We start from the raw sequence: 19507 nt of genomic DNA on the forward strand, positions 1-19507 counted from the left end.
CAGTGGTACCTCGGGTTACAGACGCTTTAGGTTACAGATGCTTCAGGTTAGACTCCGCAAACGCAGAAATAGTACCTCGGGTTAAGAACTTTGCTTCAGGATGAGAACAGAAATCGTGCTTAGGGTGCAGTGGCAGCAGGAGGCCCCATTAGCTAAAGCGGTGCTTCAGGTTAAGAACAGTTTCAGGTTAAGAACGGACCTCCGGAATGAATTAAGTTCTTAACTCGAGGTACCACTGTATATGAATAATATTCATGTGTGAATGTTCCCCAGTGGTACAGCTATGGCTGAACCTCTGGGCTGCTGTCCAAGGTCCCCAAATTACCACCGACAGCCTACAGATCAGGGGTCAGCAAACATTTTCAGCAGGGGGCCGGTCCACTGTTCCACAGACCTTGTGGGAGACCAGACTATATTTTTTTGGGGGGGGAATGAACGAATTCCAATGCCCCACAAATAACCCAGAGATGCATTTTAAATAAAAGGACACATTCTACTCATGTAAAAACACACAGATTCCCGGACTGTCTGCGGGCCGGATTTAGAAGGCGATTGGGCCGGATCCAGCCCCCCCCCCCCCCCGTGCCTTAGTTTGCCTACCCATGCTAGAGATGTTGAGAGCAGTGGCAAAGTGGCCCAAAGACTCTGCCTAAATGCGTCCGTTTCCCCTCCAGCTGAGATGACAGTCAAGGTTTTGCCAGGAATTCAGTTGGCAGCGAAGGAGCCATTACCACAAATCAACTTCAGAAGCCTCTACTCAAAGTCTCCGACATTTTTACGCTTGCCGTATCTATAAAATGGTATGCCGGTAATTAAAATGGGAATGGCATGGAGAAACGGATACGAAAGATGTTGAGTGTGCAGCCGTTCTGGGATCCATCAGGCTCTTTGAGTAGCCAAAAAGGGAGCAATTAAATGCCAAGCTAGCCTAAGAGGGCTTCCTTGCTTGCAGTGTGTGAACGTAAGTGAAATCATCACAACCCAACAGCGGTTTGCAGAGGGAGCAGCGAGAGGAAGGGCTTCCTGCCCATTAGAACAGCCTCTTCACCAACCTGAGGCTCCCTCCAGATAGAATCGTAGAATTGAGGAGCTGGAAGGGACCCCCAGGGGCTATCTAGACCAACCCCCGCTCATTTAAAAAGCGTCCGGCTTGTTTTAAAGTGAAGGCAGGTTCCCTGAGTGTCAGCGTGATACAGTGGTCAGGACCTGGGAGACCTGGGCTCAACCCCCCCCCCCCAGCCATGAAGTTCAGTGGGTGACCTTGGGCAGAGACGCTCTCAGTCTAACCTCGCAGGATTGTTGTGGGGATTAATTGCAGAAGGGGCAGCCATGTAAGCCCCTGAGTGTTCCTTGCAGGAAAAGCGGGATATAAATAAAATATAAAAAAAATAAAATCCAGGCATCACATTCTGTACTCCCCCAAAGAATTCTAACATCCAACACAACTTGGGCCACCAATTCCAACCTTTCCTTTGGGATTTTTTTTTTTTTTTTTTTTGGTGGGGGGTTAATCCAAGGACATTGGGACGCGGGTGGCGCTGTGGGTAAAAGCCTCAGCGCCTAGGGCTTGCCGATCAAAAGGTCGGCGGTTCAAATCCCCGCGGCGGGGTGCGCTCCCGCTGCTCGGTCCCAGCGCCTGCCAACCTAGCAGTTCGAAAGCACGTCAAAGTGCAAGTAGATAAATAGGAACCGCTTACTGGTGGGAAGGTAAACGGCGTTTCCGTGTGCAGCTCTGGTTCGCCAGATGCAGCTTTGTCACGCTGGCCATGTGACCTGGAAGTGTCTGCGGACAGCGCTGGCCCCCGGCCTCGTGAGTGAGATGGGCGCACCAACCCCAGAGTCTGTCAAGACTGGCCCGTATGGGCAGGGGTACCTTTACCTTTAATCCAAGGACAGGCATTCAACTCAGAAAACACAGCCAAAGCTTCCACTTACAGAAGGATTCTCAACCGTTGCCCCATTTTCCAATATTCCATTTATTAGGGTAATATATATATATATTTTGTATTACAGCACTGTTAACACCCCCACCACCCCCAGTGAGGTTCTTCCCACCCTCAGTTTCTGCCCCTCACCAAGATCTACAATCACATTGTCGCGTTTTAATTTTTAGCCTTTACCTCCTACTCCTGGATTAACTTTCAATTACAGAGACCCGTGTTTTTTTTTTTAATAAAAAAAGCAAAACCTTAATAACATTTTTTAAAAAGGATTTACCATAACACCCACTCACTCACAAACTCAAAACGACGCTATATTTGGCTGGCTATGGGACAAAAATAGTGTATGACAAGAAAACCTAAGATGGCAGCCGTGAGAGGACACCCTGAAAGGAGTCTAGATAGAAGACCGAAAGAATCCAAGGAGAAGCCGACATTTCAGTAAAGCCTTCCACTATCATCCCTGACGACATGAGAGTGACTTAGGGAAGCAACACCCGCTAATGTGAGAATCTGCCCCTGAGCACTGGTTGTGGGGCAGGGGGACTATTTACCCTCAAGACCCACTGGCAGCCTGGCAAGTCACGGTGGGAAGCATAACAAAAGACTAGAGGGGATCTTCCATCTGAACCAGCAAGGATGCAGAACGCATTCAGCGTAGCAATGGGTCCTTAGCAGGAAACAACAGCCCTAGCCAAACCAGCTATGCTTCCTGCCAAAGCTTTTCCCCACCCTGCTGGCTGCATCAGGTGAGGGGGAGAACGGGACAGGGCCATGGAGATAGTGCCCTCCATCATGTTCCCTGCAGCTGGCACTATTGCGTGTTGGAAGGCTCCCTGTGGATTCTAGAATCCTGATCTTCCAGGGTTCTAGATCGCCAGAAAAAGGGGGGGGGGAACAGGCTCTCTACTGCAGATGTTTGACTCTCTCCCCTTGTGGGGAGGGAATGGGGGTGGAGATCCTCTACCTCCTCGCCCATGCGAGGAATTTAAATACCCGAGTGGGGCTCAAGAATAGGCAGACCTCCGGGTTGCGCTGTAAGTTATGGAGGCTTTGTTGACAAATGCAGGCCTTTTTGAAGCGCACCATGCTGGCACTTCCCTGAAGTTTGCAAGATTAAGACGGTTGAGACAGGCTGCTCCCTACAATCTCCCTACCGAGCCTCCGCCTTCAGTCAGACGTGGCCTGTTTGCAGTACTCGGCTGAACAGAACCGCTTTTCAAGAGATCGCAAGGAGCTGCAATGGGTAAACGCAAGCGCCGAATCTGAAACGATTCCGTTACTACGAAATCTGTCAAGCGGCTGAATAGATGAAAATGAGTCGCTTGGAACGCTCAAAACACTTTCGCAGCTCAGCTCTGTGGATGGCGCCATGTTCTTGTGTACTGATCTGCTTTTGTAGGAGGTGTGCATGTGGGATTGCCATTCATCGCAGCCTCTTGTTAATGGCTTCCACCACATGTTCTCCACAAAGGGTGTGTGTGAGAGATTCCTTTCTGCTCCTCTCTCAACCCCCTCCCCTGCTCCCAGGGTGGCCTTATGCTCCCACAAGTGCCCAGGTATGAAAGGTCTATGGGGACCAGTAGCAAATACTTTCGCCTTCTGATTAGTGTGGAGAATGCAGAGATACCAGCCGTCTGTGCACTAAGTTCTGCTGGAAGCAGGAAGAGAGAGGGGGCAATTCTCTCTCTCACACACACACACAAAGAGAGAGAGAGAGAGAGAGAGAGAGAGAGAGAGAGAGAGAGAGATGCCCTGAAGTTGAGCCCTTTAGAAAGGCACCTAGGAGAGCCCAACATCAAAGTGCGGCAATTTCAGGTGCCCAAAAAGCGGTACAGCAGTTCAGCCGCCAAGATGGGCCTGTCCGCCCTTGCCTTGCTAGCAAAGCAAGCTGGCCAGGACAGTCTGGCTCACACCAAGCAGCAGTTATCACAACAAATGAGGCAGCGGTGGCAGCAGCTTCGAGGCTCAGGCGCAGAAGAGGAGGCAAACACACACACACACACACACTCAGTGGCTCAATTCCCCCCACCCAGACAATTTTTATGTACAATTATTTCAGGCAACTTTCCCGCAAAATAAGGTGCCGTCGCAATAAGGCCATCGGGTTAGGCAGCTGAAATCAGAAGAGGCCCGGTGGCGCCAGGCCTGAGATTCTCGCAGCCAAAAGACGTAGGTGCCGGGACCCTCCCTGACGGGTGCCTTCGGCCAAACGGAACGCAACGAGGGTTGGCTCCCGACTGCCCTCTGCCGCCTCCGAGATTACTGCTCCTCCACGTGGATGATGGTCTCGTTCCCTTCTTCTGGGAGCTGGGGCACAGCGTAGACCAGCGCCTGGTCATTGTCCTGGCAGATGATGGCCACAGCAGCGCCGGCTTCGGGGACAAGAGTGCTGGACTGTAGGCAGGCCTGAGCGAGGGGGAGAACAGAGTGGGAGAGGTTAAGAGGGTCCCCAAAAGAAGCTTCTGGAATATAGTATATGACGAGCTTAAAAAATGTTTAACTTTATGAAAAATACCAAAGCTTTTCTACTAGGGATAACGGACACAGGTATAGGAGGAGAAGGTCAGAAAATACTCCTCTATGCCACAGGAGTGGGAAGGATCCTAATTGTTAAAAACTGGACAAAGAAATCGTGCCAACAAAAAAGGAACGGCAAGACAAACTGTTAGAATATACTGAACGGGCTAGATTAACAGAAGGCAATTATAGACCACACCAGACAAGAGTTTCAAAAAGCATGGGGAAAATGCAGAGAATACTTCGCAAAACAGTGCCCTAAAATACATACCTGGACTTGTTTCGATTAATGTCTGCAGGAGACTTTGTGGATATTTAAGTTATAATTAGAAAAATCTTCATAATCATTCATAAAGGAAACAGCTGTTGTACTGTTTTATTGTTGTTAGCCGCCCTGAGCCCGGCTTCGGCTGGGGAGAGCGGGATATAAATAAAATTTATTATTATTATTATTATTAGTAGTAGTAGTAGTAGTAGTAAATAAGGAGGCCAGATACAGGATAAAGGAAGTCTTTTCTTTGGTTGCTTGTATTGTTGTATGTTATCCTCATTGTATGTTCACATTTAATGAGGGTGGATTTCTGTATTGGGGGGTGGGGGGTTTATGTTATGTTGTAAATAAAACTTCCAGTAAAAACTAAAAAAATAAGAAGTTCCCCGACACCTTGTTGGTTTATTCATTTAGGAAAATATCTGTATATCACTGTGTCATTAAATAAATATTCATTTAAACTGTTTACAGCAATAAAACTGTCACAAGCAGCAGTGCTTCTGCAAACCAGTTGCTGAACACCAGAAGAGGGGAAAGGGCTCTCGCACTCGGGTCCTGCCTGCGGGCTTCCCATAATAGGCTTCTGATTGGATGCTGTGATAACAGGATGCTGGACTAGGTGGACCACTGGCCTGATCCAGAAGCGCCCTTCTGCATGCAAAGCAGATGCTCTGCTGTGGAGCTATGGTTCATAGAATTACAGAACTGTAGACCTGGAAGGGGTCCAGAGGGTCATCTAGCCCAATCCCCTGCAATTAAATGGCCTGTAAGTTGCTGAAATAAATGCAGAAGCCAAGACTAGGCAACATGCCACCCTCCAGATGTTTAAGAGAAACGGGCAGGTGCAAGGGTGAATTTTTATTATTATGGTCACAGACCAGTTCCGGCTCACATACAATATCAGGAAAATCATAAAACACAACAGGAATACATTGAGTTGCAATTGGGCATAACAGAGACAATTTAGATATAGCGGCAGTTAAAAATATATATTAAATCTTGATCACTAAAATATAACCTAAAATTTTCATTTAAAACCTTAATCATTTTGACTGTACAGCTTGTTCCCTAAGTTTTATGGCAGTCGCACAGAATTTGGCCACCCTTAGCGTGATCTCTAGATCCTTGTCCTCTACCAGGGGTTTTAGATATTGAAGTTCGGACCCATTTGGAGATTTTTGTATAACAGAAGTGATGAATACCGAGCGTATATCCCCGTAGAAACGGCAGCGTAACAAGACATGCAAGGGTGGGTTTGGTGGAGCAGGCCAAAGCGGCTTCGTCTCATTCACCATCTTGCTCCTGGATGCGACTCTGAGCTAGACTGCCCCTGAAACTGGAGGCTCTATCGTGGATACCAGCTGCGGAACCCTTAGCTCAAGGTTGGGCAGAGGAACAGGAGGACCGTTCAACACATGTCCTCACCAAGGAAAGAGCCGCCCCCCCCCCCGCCAAAACCCATGGAAGAGAGACTATCTTTATTATGGTACTGGTATGCTGGAACGGAAGGGGGGTGAGCCTCCTATGTTTCTTTTTGATATATTGCATATTTGCTACTTTACTTGGCAAATCCCCATGGAAAGTCTGAAAGTCTGACTTTTAAAATGAGGCTGCATTTTAAATTGCATTTTAACCTGTATTTTAAATTTTTCTTTTTCTTTTTTTCCTTATTATGTTTTTACTAAAATTTTATTGGTGTTAGCTGCCCTGAGCCTGGCTCCGCCCGGGGAATAAATAAATTTTATTATTATTATCATTATTACCGATTATGTACACAAGCAAGATGGTACTGTACTGTAATACTGATATAATTTTGATTTAATTATTAACTGTGTGGAAAAAGATATAAGAGTTTGCAATAAATTTTGATGGACTGTGAAGAGCGGAAGTTGGGAATTGAGGCTTCTAGCCAAAGTACAGGCTTATCTGTTCTGGTAATGAGATGAAACGAAGAGGTTTGGACTATAGGCCTGGAACAATGGGCAGAAAGCCAGATTTCCTCCATTTTGAGACATGTCGTATTGGAGAATACAGGCATGGAGAAGTGAAAGTGAAAGACATGGAAGAAAATAAACACCCGCATAGAAACTGTTTTGATAGAACTCGCTTGCGGGACAAACGCAGAGGCTGCGAAAACGAAGGAAGGATTAACATCGGATTTATGGGAACCGCATGGACTAATTAAGAAAGCAGCGCAAATGTGAGGTGATGGAAATCCTCCGACCTCAGAGCGCAGGAAGTCAAACAAAGATTTATGATTTGGCTTAATATTTGGAATGTTTTATTATTTTATAATTCAGAATGTTTTTAATGTGGCCTTTATTGGATTAAACGATCTCGGTCCTGTATACCTGAAGGAGCGTCTCCACCCCCATCGTCCAGCCCGGACACTGAGGTCCAGCTCCGAGGGCCTTCTGGCGGTTCCCTCATTGCGAGAAGCCAAGTTACAGGGAACCAGGCAGAGGACCTTCTCGGTGGTGGCGCCCGCCCTGTGGAACGCCCTCCTATCAGATGTCAAGGAAATGATTATACAACCTTTAGAAGACATCTGAAGGCAACCGTGTATAAGGAGGTTTTTGATGTTTGATGTATTTATTGTGTTTTTAATATTCTATTGGGAGTCGCCCAGAGTGGCTGGGGAAACTCAGCCTGATGGGCGGGGTATAAATAATAAATTATTATTATTATTATTATTATCATCATCATCATCATTATTATTATTAAATTGGAAAACTTATGTGTGCGTGTTTTAAAAAGAACCTCCTGCCAAAACCCATTACTTACCTTCCTCGATTATTTCAAGGTTTTTCCCTTTTATATATATTCCCAACCGCCCCCTGTACTCATGAGGCCTAGAAGCTGCATGCTTAAAGAGGAAAACGCAGAAGCTGAGAAATCCCAGCAGACCTGATCTCTGACGCGTGCTCGCCTCTCTCCGTTTCCCAGCTGCGAATGCCGCCCAAGGAGACCAGCCGCCCTGCGAAGCCAGCTTACCATTTCCAGCAGCTTCAGCTTCTCCTCAGAAACCAGGTTCTCCTTCCGCAGCTGCTCCACCACCCCTTCCATGGCCTCCAGCTTCGCGCAGTGCCGGCGGTGCCTCTGCTGGAGAACCTTCACCTTCTTCTGAAGGCCCATCACCACCTCCACCAGCTCCGAGGTCGTCCCCTCGTGCTTGTGGTAGCGGTGCTCCTCCAGCTGCTCCTCCAAGGACTCGGCCGAGCTCAGCACCTCCAGCTTCTCTTCTTCCGCCGGGGGGGCCTTCGGAGGCGCCTGGTTGGAGACGATGGGGACGGTGGAGACGATGGGGAGGCTCAGGGCGGAGGACAGCACCGTCTCAGGGGGGGTCACGCCGGATGAGGCGGCGGCCGAGATGGGCGCCGTCGGGATGGTCTCGAAGTAGGCCACCATCTCGGCGGGCGGCTCCTGCAGGGAACGCAGGACGGCGGCGGCGGAGGGGTCAGTCTCCAGAAATGGCTCGATGGAGACATTCTCGATGATGAGCGCCCCTTGCTCCGGAGCCATAGCTGGGTCGGCCATCAGGGCCTGGAGCGGCGGCTCACAGGGCACGGCCACCTCTGCACAAAAGGGCTCGGAGGCCCCCCTGGACGAGCCCGGCGTAGCTTCTAGGGTCACCGGCGGCAGCGAGGCCAAGAAGTCAACCACCTGCTGCTCCACCTGGTCCGGGAGAGGCTGGCTGGCATCAACCGGGGAAGACACAGTCAGCGTCACGGCCTTGAGGGGCTCCACGATTTGGACCAAGGGCAACAGGTTCACAGCCCCAACCAAGGGCGCTGAGAGGGCAGGGAAGTCTGAGGCGGAGGACTGGGTCTCCACGTAGATCGGGGCAGCTGCCACGCTGGGGTCAATGGCAATGGCAAGCGTTTCCAGGGCGTTGGGCTCGGGGCGGCTTATGGCTTGGGGTCCCGGCATGCTCCTCTCCCCTTGGCATTCAATGATGAGCTTCTTAGCTGGGACATCGGAGGAAGTCCTGGCCGGGTTTTCCCTCTTCTGCAAAAGCAAAAGCAGACAAATGAGCAGCTGCCCTTCCAAGATGCAGGGCTACCAATAATAATAATAATAATAATAAATAAATAAATAAATAAATAAATAAATAAATAAATAAATAAAATAATAATTTATACCCCACCCATCTGGCTGGGTTCTTCAGTCACTCTGGGCGGCTTCCAACAAAGTATTGAAATACAGTAGTCTGTTAAACATTGAAAAGAGCCCTAAAGGGCTGCCTTCAGATGTCTTCTATAAGTCTGGCAGTTGTTCTTTTCTTTGACATATGATGGGAGGGCGTTCCACAGGGCGGGCACCACCACCGAGAAGGCCCTCTGCCTGGTTCCATGTAACTTGGCTTCTCGCAGCAGGGGAACCGCCAGAAGGCCCTCGGCGCTGGACCTCAGTGTCCGGGCAGAACGATGGGGGTGGAGACGCTCCTTCAGGTATACTGGGCCTTTGAGGCCGTTTAGGGCTTTAAAGGTCAGCACCAACACTCTGAATTGTGCTCAGAAACGTAGTGGGAGCTAATGTAGGTCTTTCAAGACTGGTATTATGTGGTCTCGGCGGCCACTCCCAGTCTAGCTGACGTATTCTGGATTAGTTGTAGTTTTTGGGTCACCTCCAAAGGTAGCCCCACGTAGAGCGCATCTCTACCGATCCCCCCACAAGGTGATCTAGACAAGAGGAGGCCCTGAACCCCACACTGCATTCCTTCCCCTTGCCTGATATTTCCTAGGAGCTGTGCAAAGATAGTAAGAACACCCCACAGCCTTTGCTCGCAGGTTTAGTCTAAGAGGCAAGACACAGATTGAAAAAGAGATGAGAGAACAGGGGAAGAAGCACATTCAAGCACTAACCACAAAAAGTCTTGTGGTGCCTTAAAATAGACTAACCACAAAAAGTCTTGTGGTGCCTTAAAATAGACTAAACAGATTTATTGCGGCGTAAGACAGATGCAAGACGAACAACAACAACAAAACCAGTGTGTTGGGCCTGAAGGAACCACAAGACTCTCTGATGCAACAGACGAGCTTGAAATCTCTTGTGCTTGAAATCCTGCTTGCATTTGGTTGGCCACTGTGAGAACAGGATGCTGGGCTACAGGGGCCACCGGCCTGATCCAGAAGGCTCTTAGGTTCTTTGGAAATTCAAGGACTAGCTCATGCATCCCCAAACTCAGCCCTTCAGCTGTTTGGGGACTACAGTTCCCATCATCCCTGACCACTGGTCCTGTTAGCTAGGGATTATGGGAGTTGTAGTCCCAAAACAGCTGGCGGGCCGAGTTTGAGGAAGCCTGCACTAGCTCTACATAATGCTACATCAATGCCTCATGCCCTGAATAGAATGGTTTCTGAGGAACCGAAGGGTGACTTATTCATGCAATTTCTTATCTGCCCTTTACCCAGGGGTAGGTAACAGTGATAAAAAATATATACCGTATTTTTTGCTCTATAAGACTCACTTTTTCCCCTCCTAAAAAGTAAGGGGAAATGTGTGTGTGTGTGTCTTATGGAGCGAATGCAGGCTGCGCAGCTATCCCAGAAGCCAGAACAGCAAGAGGGATTGCTGCTTTCACTGCGCAGCGATTCCTCTTGCTGTTCTGGCTTCTGAGATTCAGAGTATTTTTTTTCTTGTTTTCCTCCTCCAAAAACTAGGTGCGTCTTGTGGTCTGGTGCCTCTTATAGGGTGAAAAATACGGTAATTGGCCCCAGCAGAGCCAATGGAGGAGGCGTCTCCCAGCCTTTCCTCTTCCTCTGCTGCATCCAGGTGGGAGGGCTGATAGCAGAAGACCACTCCCGACCACATCTAGGCTGCTGGATTGCTGCATTGCTACAGTGCCAGAGGGGGTGGAGAACTTTGGTGTGAGCTGGAAGTGCCCAGTCCAAATGCCACCAGAGCTACAAACTCAGCAGGCAGCCAGTCCGTTCTTATACATCATACATAGAGCACATGACTTCTCCCAAAGTATCCTGGGCACTGTGGTCTGTTACAGGGGCTGGGAATAGTAAACTGTGAGGGATAAACTACATTTCCCAGGATTCTTTGGTGGAGATGATGTGCTTTAAATATGTGGTGTATCTGCAGCCCCAGTCATCCCATACTGTTTGAGGACAGTAACCAGGAGTCCATGGGTTTTGTCTGGCGTTTGTTTGCCAGGAGACGAGTTTGCCACCACTGCCACCACCTCCGTCCCAGCCAATTTCACACTGTGCTTTTGCCTCTTGAGGGCAGCATGACCACATGGGACGGAGCTGATGGCCGCTTGTCATATGATGCTTCAGAAAGCAAGACATCCAACTGACACCTGGGAGATGACTTTGCCTTTCTTCTAGATAGTCAGTAAGGCCTTGATAATAATGCTCAGAGGTTTTCATTACCTGTGTACCTTAAGCACTGAAAGAGCACTATTTAGAGGCTAAGCATTATCAGCCAGATGATACGCCTCCAGTTTTAGGACTCTTACTCCAGTTCACCCATTACAGGAGCCCACAGAGGAAAGGGGGGGGGGACAGGGGAGAGAGACCAAAACATTCCATCAGTCTGCAGCACAGGAAGGGATGAGAAAGCAGCGCCACTCAGTTAGCTCTGCTCCTCTCCCTCAGCCATTTTATATTTGAGCTGGTCATTTATAAGAACTGCGTAAACTTAAGAACCAATGCCTCTTTGCTCTTTTACTACCTTAGCTCTTTTCCATTTTGTGTCCCGTTATTAAGATTGTAAGCCTGTGGGGCAGGGACCATTTTGTCCATCACTCATCTCACAAGAGCCAGGTAAAAGTGTTTCAAATAAACACAGTTACAGATAGGTAGCCGTGTTGGTCTGCCATAGTCAAAACAAACAAAAAAAAAAAATTCCTTCCAGTAGCACCTTAAAGACCAACTAAGTCAGTTCTTGGTATGAGCTTTCGTGTGCATGCACACTTCTTCAGATACACTGAAACAGAAGTTTCCAGACCCTTCTAACATAGACTTAGTTGGTCTTTAAGGTGCTACTGGAAGGAATTATTTTTTTTTGTTTCAAATAAGCACAGACATTTCTACAATGTGAAGTGCAGAACCTGAGTAACCGAGGAAAAGATCAGGGCATCATTCTACACTCAGGGCTTTGGTCCCTCTTCAGCCAGCCTTTGATCTTCACCTGACATAGCCCAGTGTTTAGGACACGTGGCTTTAACTGCTTTGCTGTGTGCACACACAGCGGTTATTACCCTCAAAACATGCTCCCAGCAGTGGAACATACACAAATCCACCTCTTAACCCAATACTCTGCGGTGTTTATTATTCTGTGTTACAAATCACATGGCAAAGGTTTGTTTGCTCTCGGATCCAAGTCCAAGATGCTGCGCAGCTGGGATATATATATATAGCAGCCACCAAGGGGGGGAGGGGAGCAGTTCTAGAAAGCAGGCTGCATCTAACTAATGTCATCAGCATAAACAGTTTGTGAGAGCACAGTGGCATGCAAGGGTCCAGTACAGACTGAACTTCTGTCATTAGCAAGTGAATCTCCCAAGCACAAAAGTGGAGAGATTTAACACAGGATAATAACATGACCAGGCCCACTCTGAAATTTAACCAGCCGTCTGCTGTGGGTTTGTCGGCTGCTAAATTTGAGCGCACAACCAAAATAACACCCACTGATATCAGGCTGCCACTTTCCCTTGCTAGAAACATGTGCTTAGAGAAGCCTACCCAGATGTTTAGAATGCCAGTGCAAGTTTTAATCTGTTTTTAGTTTCAACTTTTTGAAAGTATTGCATTCTTTTTGTTAATTTCGATACATTTTTTGTAAACTGCTTTGAGGATCCCCCCCCCCCTTTTACAATCAAGCAGTGTATACATTTTATGAACTACAAATGAAAAAACACTTTTCGGCTACCAACTCGCTTTTTTCTTTCACTGCTATAACCCACCCTGAGCATCTACTACAGAAAAGGCTCCAGTTCCAAAGAGATTTTATTTAAATGCTATGTTAGGGCCAAGGAACCTTTTCCAACCCTAGGGGCCATGTGGCTTAAGGAGCAGCCTCCCGGGGGCCAGTGTGCCAGAGGCAGACATATCCAGAGGCAAACATGGGCACAGCTTTGGGCCAGAGGATCCCTGCTCCTCTGGTATGTTCTTAAGCTACTGATACACCACCCAGCAAAAACATCAGCTGGGAAAATGGCAATTCTCCAACATACTTTCTTGGCAGGTGACCAACCACTCACCAGCGAGCCTTCTGAGGTCTGGAAGATGGTGGGAACAGCGTCAGGCTTCAGGAAGCGTGCCCCCCACCGGTATTCAAAACAGGAGGGGGCAAAGTGCTCGCTGCACAAGTGCTGGTGCTTCGTCGGGACCCACTTTTCCTGGTTCATCTGGGAGAGCCATTGCTGGAGACGTTCAGGATTGTGCAGAGGAAACCTGTGTGGAGGAGTGAATAAATGCCAAAGTCTACACACCTGTAGCTGAAATAAATGCATGTCCCTCCCCTGTTTGGCCCAGACCTCCATTCCCCTCCAGGTCACCTGTGGTCTCCCTAATTTTTTCTCTAGCATGTAAGTCTCTTGGGAAGGGACCTGTCCTTTCACTGGGGTGTCTGGTGTCTACTGGGACAGAAGGCAGGAAGACCTACAGCAGGCAGAGGCAGAGCCAATGACAGGCAGAGCTGTCCCCTCCCTGCTGAGTTTTACAAGGACAATGCTAAGACTAAAGAAGATGCAGTTGGCAAAGCAGTGTCACCCTATGGCTTGGATTTAAGACAGAAGACAGACAGGTGGTGGCTGAGGGCAGACTAAGGTGGGGCAAAACCATACTTGCCCTTATGGGCCAGCCTCTGCCTGCTGCCTTTTGGTCTTTGTAAGGCAGCACGTGCATGGCTGGTGCCAAATAAATAAATATACTGACACACCTGAGCACCCTTTTGTCAAACACATACATAGCACGATGTGGGACACCCTCATTTTACAAGGGAGACATACACACCTTAACAGTCAAATGAGACAAGCTGAGTGTCTGAATATCCAATCTCTTTGCTTTTTATTTAAAAAGCAGCCACAGGTTGTGCAAGTGTGAATCAGATCGGAATCATGGGCTCTATACCTTTAGAGAACACTCAAAACACATCCTTTCACCTCAAAAAGCTCTGTGTGCTGCAGTTCACCCCTCACAGAGTTACAGTTCTCAGCAACCCATAACAATCTACAATGCCCAGAATTCTTTGGGGGAAAGAATGTTCTCTCAATGTACTTTAAAGGCGTAGGTATGTACACAGCCTTAGTGCTGGGGAAAAGGATACGCCTTTCCTGACCCTGCCCTGCTTCCAGCAAGGTAAATTCCCCCCTTACAATAGTTCCACTGGAAAAATGAGGCAGGAGGAAGATTTACAGGGGGGGGGGGATAGCAAGGGGGGGCAGAGAGAGAATGATTAAACTATTCTTCCCCCCAGGGCTCAGGGCTAATGTCCATATTTAGTCCCACCCTGCACTTCCAAAAGAAATGCAAAAAACAACAACCACCCCACCCGTCAGACTCTCCTATCACCAGCTTCTGATCTAGTTTGGCTTGTCTCCTATTATCAAGGAGAGAGTGAATTAAGTAGCCTTAGCAACTACTGAGTGGCTTTAGAAACGCAGCTATTCAAGATTTAAGAAGAAGGAAGATAACAGGAGGGTGAAGCAATCTGGAGGCTGCCTGAAATAATCCTTTGAGAAGGAGGGGGGGGGGCTCTTCACTACCCATTCAAGAGCCAACCCCCAAGGTTAACATTCCATATCTGAAGCTCTAGAAGTGAAAGACTAAATAATAATGTACTGATATCTTATTTTTCTGCAAAAAGGGACAACCAAAGCAGCTTGAGATGTATGCAACATGGCCGTGTTACAAAACCAAACCACATATTCTGGTTCCTCTTTCTGGCTTCCTCAGGTTGGGTGAAAAGAAATAAAACCCATGCGGTGGAAGTCATGGACGCTGCTTACTAGGAAGTGAAATTCGGGGAAAAGTACTGGGACGTCCTTCCTTCCAAGGACCACAGTCTTAAAAACAAATCATAATATACATGCCGGTGTCGATATGTTGAGCTTGGCAGGCCTGGGATAAGCCAGTTACACTAACCTGGTGCCTGCTACGCCCCCCCCCCCCCGCTGCACAATTTTGGGCTACAATTCCTAATAGGGTTGTAGTCAAAAACACCTGAGGCTGGCACGTGGGCTTAACATGATGTCATGCAAACAAGACAGCAAAGTATCTAGGCTACAGCCGGGAGTTCGATGCAGGGTGGAACGCCCTCTTATCAGATGTAAAGGAGTTGAAGGCAGCCCTGTAGAGAGAAGCTTTTTCATATGCAATGTTTTGATATGTATGTTCGTAGCTGCACAGAGTGCTGGGGCAACCCGGTCAGATAGGCAGGGTACAATTAAAAAAATATTATTATTATTATTATTATTATTATTATTATTATTATTAGCACTGGTCTTCAACTGGTGGGCTGGAACCCACCAATGGGTCACGGCCTGATCCAGGGCAGGTGGAAACAGGGGCACCAACCAAAATATATGGCAAAAGATTAAGAAACGGGAAACCCCAAACATGTGGCTCCTGGGTCCGCGGAAGTTGCCCGATTTAAAGCACCCCCAATCCAGGGGGCGGTCCCCCTATCCCCCCCCCACCTTTAGGGGGGTGCCCTCCCCACTTCCTTGGTTTCCCCACGTGCAGGTGGGTTTCAAGCGCTGCACACAGCTCCTGAAGGAAATATGGTCCTTTACATGTCCAGCTGTTCTTTGTCCACAACAAATGGTCGCTGTTTTTTGTTGCTGAATAGATGCTATACAGTGGTACCTTGGGTTAAGTACTTAATTCGTTCTGCAGGTCGAATATGGTTTTGAGATTTTAAAATATTAAGCAGGTTAGAAATGTGCTTAATTAGTAAACTGGCTCTCTCGCCAGCCCACCCTGTTTATTCCCACAAAACTTTGCACACAGTTGCCTCAAATGCTGTTGCATCTGCTGCAGATTTTGCAATGGCCCCGTTGTGTCCCAGTCGCAATACAGTCGTACCTCGGGTTAAGAACTTAATTCCTTCCAGAGGTCCGTTCTTAACCTGAAACTGTTCTTAACCTGAAGCACCACTTTAGCTAATGGGGCCTCCTGCTGACGCCGTGCCGCCAGAGCACGATTTCTGTTCTCATCCTGAAGCAAAGTTCTAAACCTGAAGCACTATGTCTGGGTTAGCGGAGTCTGTAACCTGAAGCGTCTGTAACCCGAGGCACCACTGTATATGGTAATTTATGGACTTCATAGCTATCTCAAGCCATTGGCACATCACAAAATACGTATTTTACCAAAGTAATTGTAGAACTCAAATACAATTAAGTCTATTGATAGTGAAACACAATTAAGAAGTAGTATATTAATAGCGAAATTATTATTAAGCTCTAACTTGAAATGATTTTCTATTCCTAACAAACTGAATAATGCAAACGTATTAGGCATTTGGCAATTAATTAAATAAATAAATAAATAAATAAATAATAATAATAATAATAATAACAACAACAACTCCCATGAGAAACACAATTTACAAAGACTCATAATTTTGGGGGGGCCAAATAAGTCCAGCGCGCTCCCCGTTTCTCCCCCCTCTCGTGTCGTCACAACGCTGCCCCGCGACGTCACAATCCCCCCGCGTTCCTGTGTGACGTCACGCCCCGTCTCCCCCCTCCCCCCCTTCCCGAAAGTTGACTGACTTGTAGAAACTGAGGCGCCGGTTGTCGGTCCGCGGCTCCCGGGCCGAGTTGCAGCAGTTGGGCGCCCGGCAGTACTTGGTCATGGCCGCCGCCGCCGCCGCCGCCTCCTTCTCTCTCTCCGCCGCGCTTCCCTCACGCGGCCTCGGCACCACCTGGGGAGAAGAAGAAGAAGAAGAAGAAGCGCCCGGCGGTTGTTGACGTCGCGGCCTCGGCGCCTCCCTCTTTCATGTCCCTCCTCCCGACCCGTAGGCTCCGCCCTCGCGCACGCGCGTCCGGGGCCCGCGAAGCCGGCATCCGGCGGAATCGCGCCCGGAGTGGGAACGTAGAGATAGGAAAAAATACAGAGAACCTGCGGGTGGGGGCAACGCGGGTGAGGCGGTGAGAGATAGGGAAATGGTGGCCCACGCCAGTCGCTGGCTGGAAATATTTTCCGGGGAGCAAGAGTGGTCCTCCAATCAGTGGTTCTCAACCTGTGACTTCCTTCCCCCCCCAATGTTGTTGGACTACAACTCCCATCATCCCTGAGCTCTGGCCTTGCTAGCTAGGGGTGATGGGAGTTGTAGTTCAACAGCATCTGGGGACCCACAGGTTGAGAGTCCAAGAAGCCAAGACAGGAGCGGCTGTTTTTCCCCCCACCTGGGATTTCATTTCGTGTGGGGAAATAAATAATAATAATGATTATGATGATTTATTATTTATTATTTATACCCCGCCGATTTGGCTGGGTTTTCCCAGCCACTCTGAGCAGCTTCCAACAAAATATTAAAAATACATCAAACATTAAAAACTTCCCTTAACAGGTGTTACGGTAAAATCTGGGTGCGAGGCTGCTCTGCCACCCAGCTCGTCGGACTAACTCCGTGGGTCCCTGCGGAGGAAAATGAGCTCAGCCAGAGACAGGAGCAAACTGCAGAAGATGCAGGTTTATTGCGCAACAGGTTCAAGGCGAGATTGAACAGCGAGAAAGGGGTGACATGAACTTTTGAAACTTCCCTCCATGCCCCAGAATACAGTGCAAAACACATCCCAGTTACAACATGAATACATTAAGAAGAGGTTGGGTTACACAGGATTAACATATAGAATCCTAGAGTTGGAAGAGACCACAAGGGCCATCGAGTCCAACCCCCTGCCAAGCAGGAAACACCATCAGAGCACTCCTGACATATGGTTGTCAAGCCTCTGCTTAAAGACCTCCAAAGAAGGAGACTCCACCACACTCCTTGGCAGCAAATTCCACTGTCGAACAGCTCTTACTGTCAGGAAGTTCTTCCTAATGTTTAGGTGGAATCTTCTTTCTTGTAGTTTGGATCCATTGCTCCGTGTCCGCTTCTCTGGAGCAGCAGAAAACAACCTTTCTCCCTCCTCTATGTGACATCCTTTTATATATTTGAACATGGCTATCATATCACCCCTTAACCTCCTCTTCTCCAGGCTAAACATGCCCAGCTCCCTTAGCCGTTCCTCATAAGGCATCGTTTCCAGGCCTTTGACCATTTTGGTTGCCCTCCTCTGGACACGTTCCAGTTTGTCAGTGTCCTTCTTGAACTGTGGTGCCCAGAACTGGACACAGTACTCCAGGTGAGGTCTGACCAGAGCAGAATACAGTGGCACTATTACTTCCCTTGATCTAGATGCTATACTCCTATGGATGCAGCCCACAATTGCATTGGTTTTTTTAGCTGCCGCGTCACACTGTTGGCTCATGTCAAGTTTGTGGTCAACCAAGACTCCTAGATCCTTTTCACATGTACTGCTCTCAAGCCAGGTGTCACCCATCTTGTATTTGTGCCTCTCATTTTTTTTTGCCCAAGTGCAATACTTTATATGGAGGAGGGAGGGGGGAATATGCAGAGCTGGAGATATGCGCAGATAAGCACATCCTGATGAGAAGACAATGGTCCATGTACTGGCATTGCCTGGAGGAAAGGCTTGGCAGAGTGATTTGACAGGATTAGGGCCTTGACACCTTGCTTGAGGGATTATGGAGGACAGGGGAGGTGTCATGGAGTCCTAGAGAAATTGAGCAAATTGGCACGTTGAGTTTCTATGAGTTTTATAGATTTTAGTCCCTTTTGACATTGACAATTGGAAATAAATGGATATATTGTAGCGAAGAAGGTGAAGAAGACATGCCCCCCTCTTCTGTATCACAGGAAACATGGGGTTCACTTTTAATTCTTTTCACTTTACGTGCCCTTTCTGCCTTTTACTTTCCTACGCTTCTCTTTCTTTGTCTGAGTTGCAGAAAGTGGTTCTGAGAAGTTTGCCGACGTTTTCAAAGTTCGTACCTTGGGACCTGCGTGAAAGAGCTCCTGTTTTTTGGGGGGTGCGGGAGGAAGACAGAGGGTTGAACTAGATGTCTCTCTGCCCCCTTTCCAGCTCCACAATGCCATGATTTGATTCTATAATTCCGATTTGTTTGGGCGTCCAAAGGCAACCCGGAAACTGCAAACCACGCGGGACTCGGATCCATTACAGTCCCAGTAGGCAACGTCATGAAATGCAGAGTAATGCACACGTGCGCTCGCGCATGCACACACTTTATAAAGCAAAAAAGAGGTTTTTTCCTACTCAGAAGTGATTCCTGCTGAGTTCCCTGGGGCTGTCAGCTGGGAGCAAGACTCGCTCATCTCAGTGGAAGTTACTTCTGAGTAGACACGTTTCTTCCTTTCTTTTTGAATTCTAAACTTGCACTCTGAACAGACGCCTTCTTTTATGGACGGTTGAGCAATTTGCCGGATCTGTTCCATATTTATCTCATGAAATTGACACACTGCTCAATTGGAAAATAAACAAACCTCAAAGTAGTTTGAAGACAAGACAATAAAATGAAAAAAATACAACGCTGCTTTAAAGCATATAAAAGTCAAAATGCTTTTAAACGGATTAAAGTTTGCATTGGCTTTCTGCACATTTGGGTAGGCTTGTCTAAACAGGAATGTTTTTTAATTGTATTTTAATCAACTTGTTTTTATTATTGGTTGTTAGCCGCCCTGAACCCGGTCTTGGCTGGGGAGGGCGGGGTATAAATAAGATTAT

General features: G+C 47.9%; 2 protein-coding genes across 2 annotated transcripts in view; both read right to left on the bottom strand.

The window, feature by feature from the left end:
* Positions 1-19507, bottom strand: part of LOC310851588 (sphingolipid delta(4)-desaturase/C4-monooxygenase DES2-like) — a 113460-nt gene that overhangs the window by 21299 nt on the left and 72654 nt on the right. The gene's annotated exons all lie outside the window — the stretch shown is intronic.
* Positions 1961-16728, bottom strand: THAP8 (THAP domain containing 8). The gene is made up of 4 exons (XM_083754020.1): positions 16466-16728; positions 12950-13142; positions 7726-8739; positions 1961-4349 (listed from the first exon to the last, which is right to left on the bottom strand). The coding sequence occupies exons 1-4, from the start codon at positions 16546-16548 to the stop codon at positions 4203-4205; spliced, it is 1437 nt and encodes a 478-aa protein (XP_083610146.1). The 5' UTR covers positions 16549-16728; the 3' UTR covers positions 1961-4202.

This window comes from Podarcis gaigeae (genome assembly GCF_964106915.1).
Source record: "Podarcis gaigeae genome assembly, chromosome: 8".
NCBI lineage: Eukaryota > Metazoa > Chordata > Lepidosauria > Squamata > Lacertidae > Podarcis > Podarcis gaigeae.

Excerpts from the sequence above, each read along its gene's own strand:
- THAP8 (XM_083754020.1), bottom strand. The coding sequence starts at position 16,548 with ATGACCAAGTACTGCCGGGCGCCCAACTGCTGCAACTCGGCCCGGGAG. Across the intron at positions 13,143-16,465 it reads CGGCGCCTCAGTTTCTACAA|GTTTCCTCTGCACAATCCTG; the intron begins GTCAGTCAACTT and ends TCCTCCACACAG. Across the intron at positions 4,350-7,725 it reads AGCTGAAGCTGCTGGAAATG|GCCTGCCTACAGTCCAGCAC; the intron begins GTAAGCTGGCTT and ends CCCCTCGCTCAG.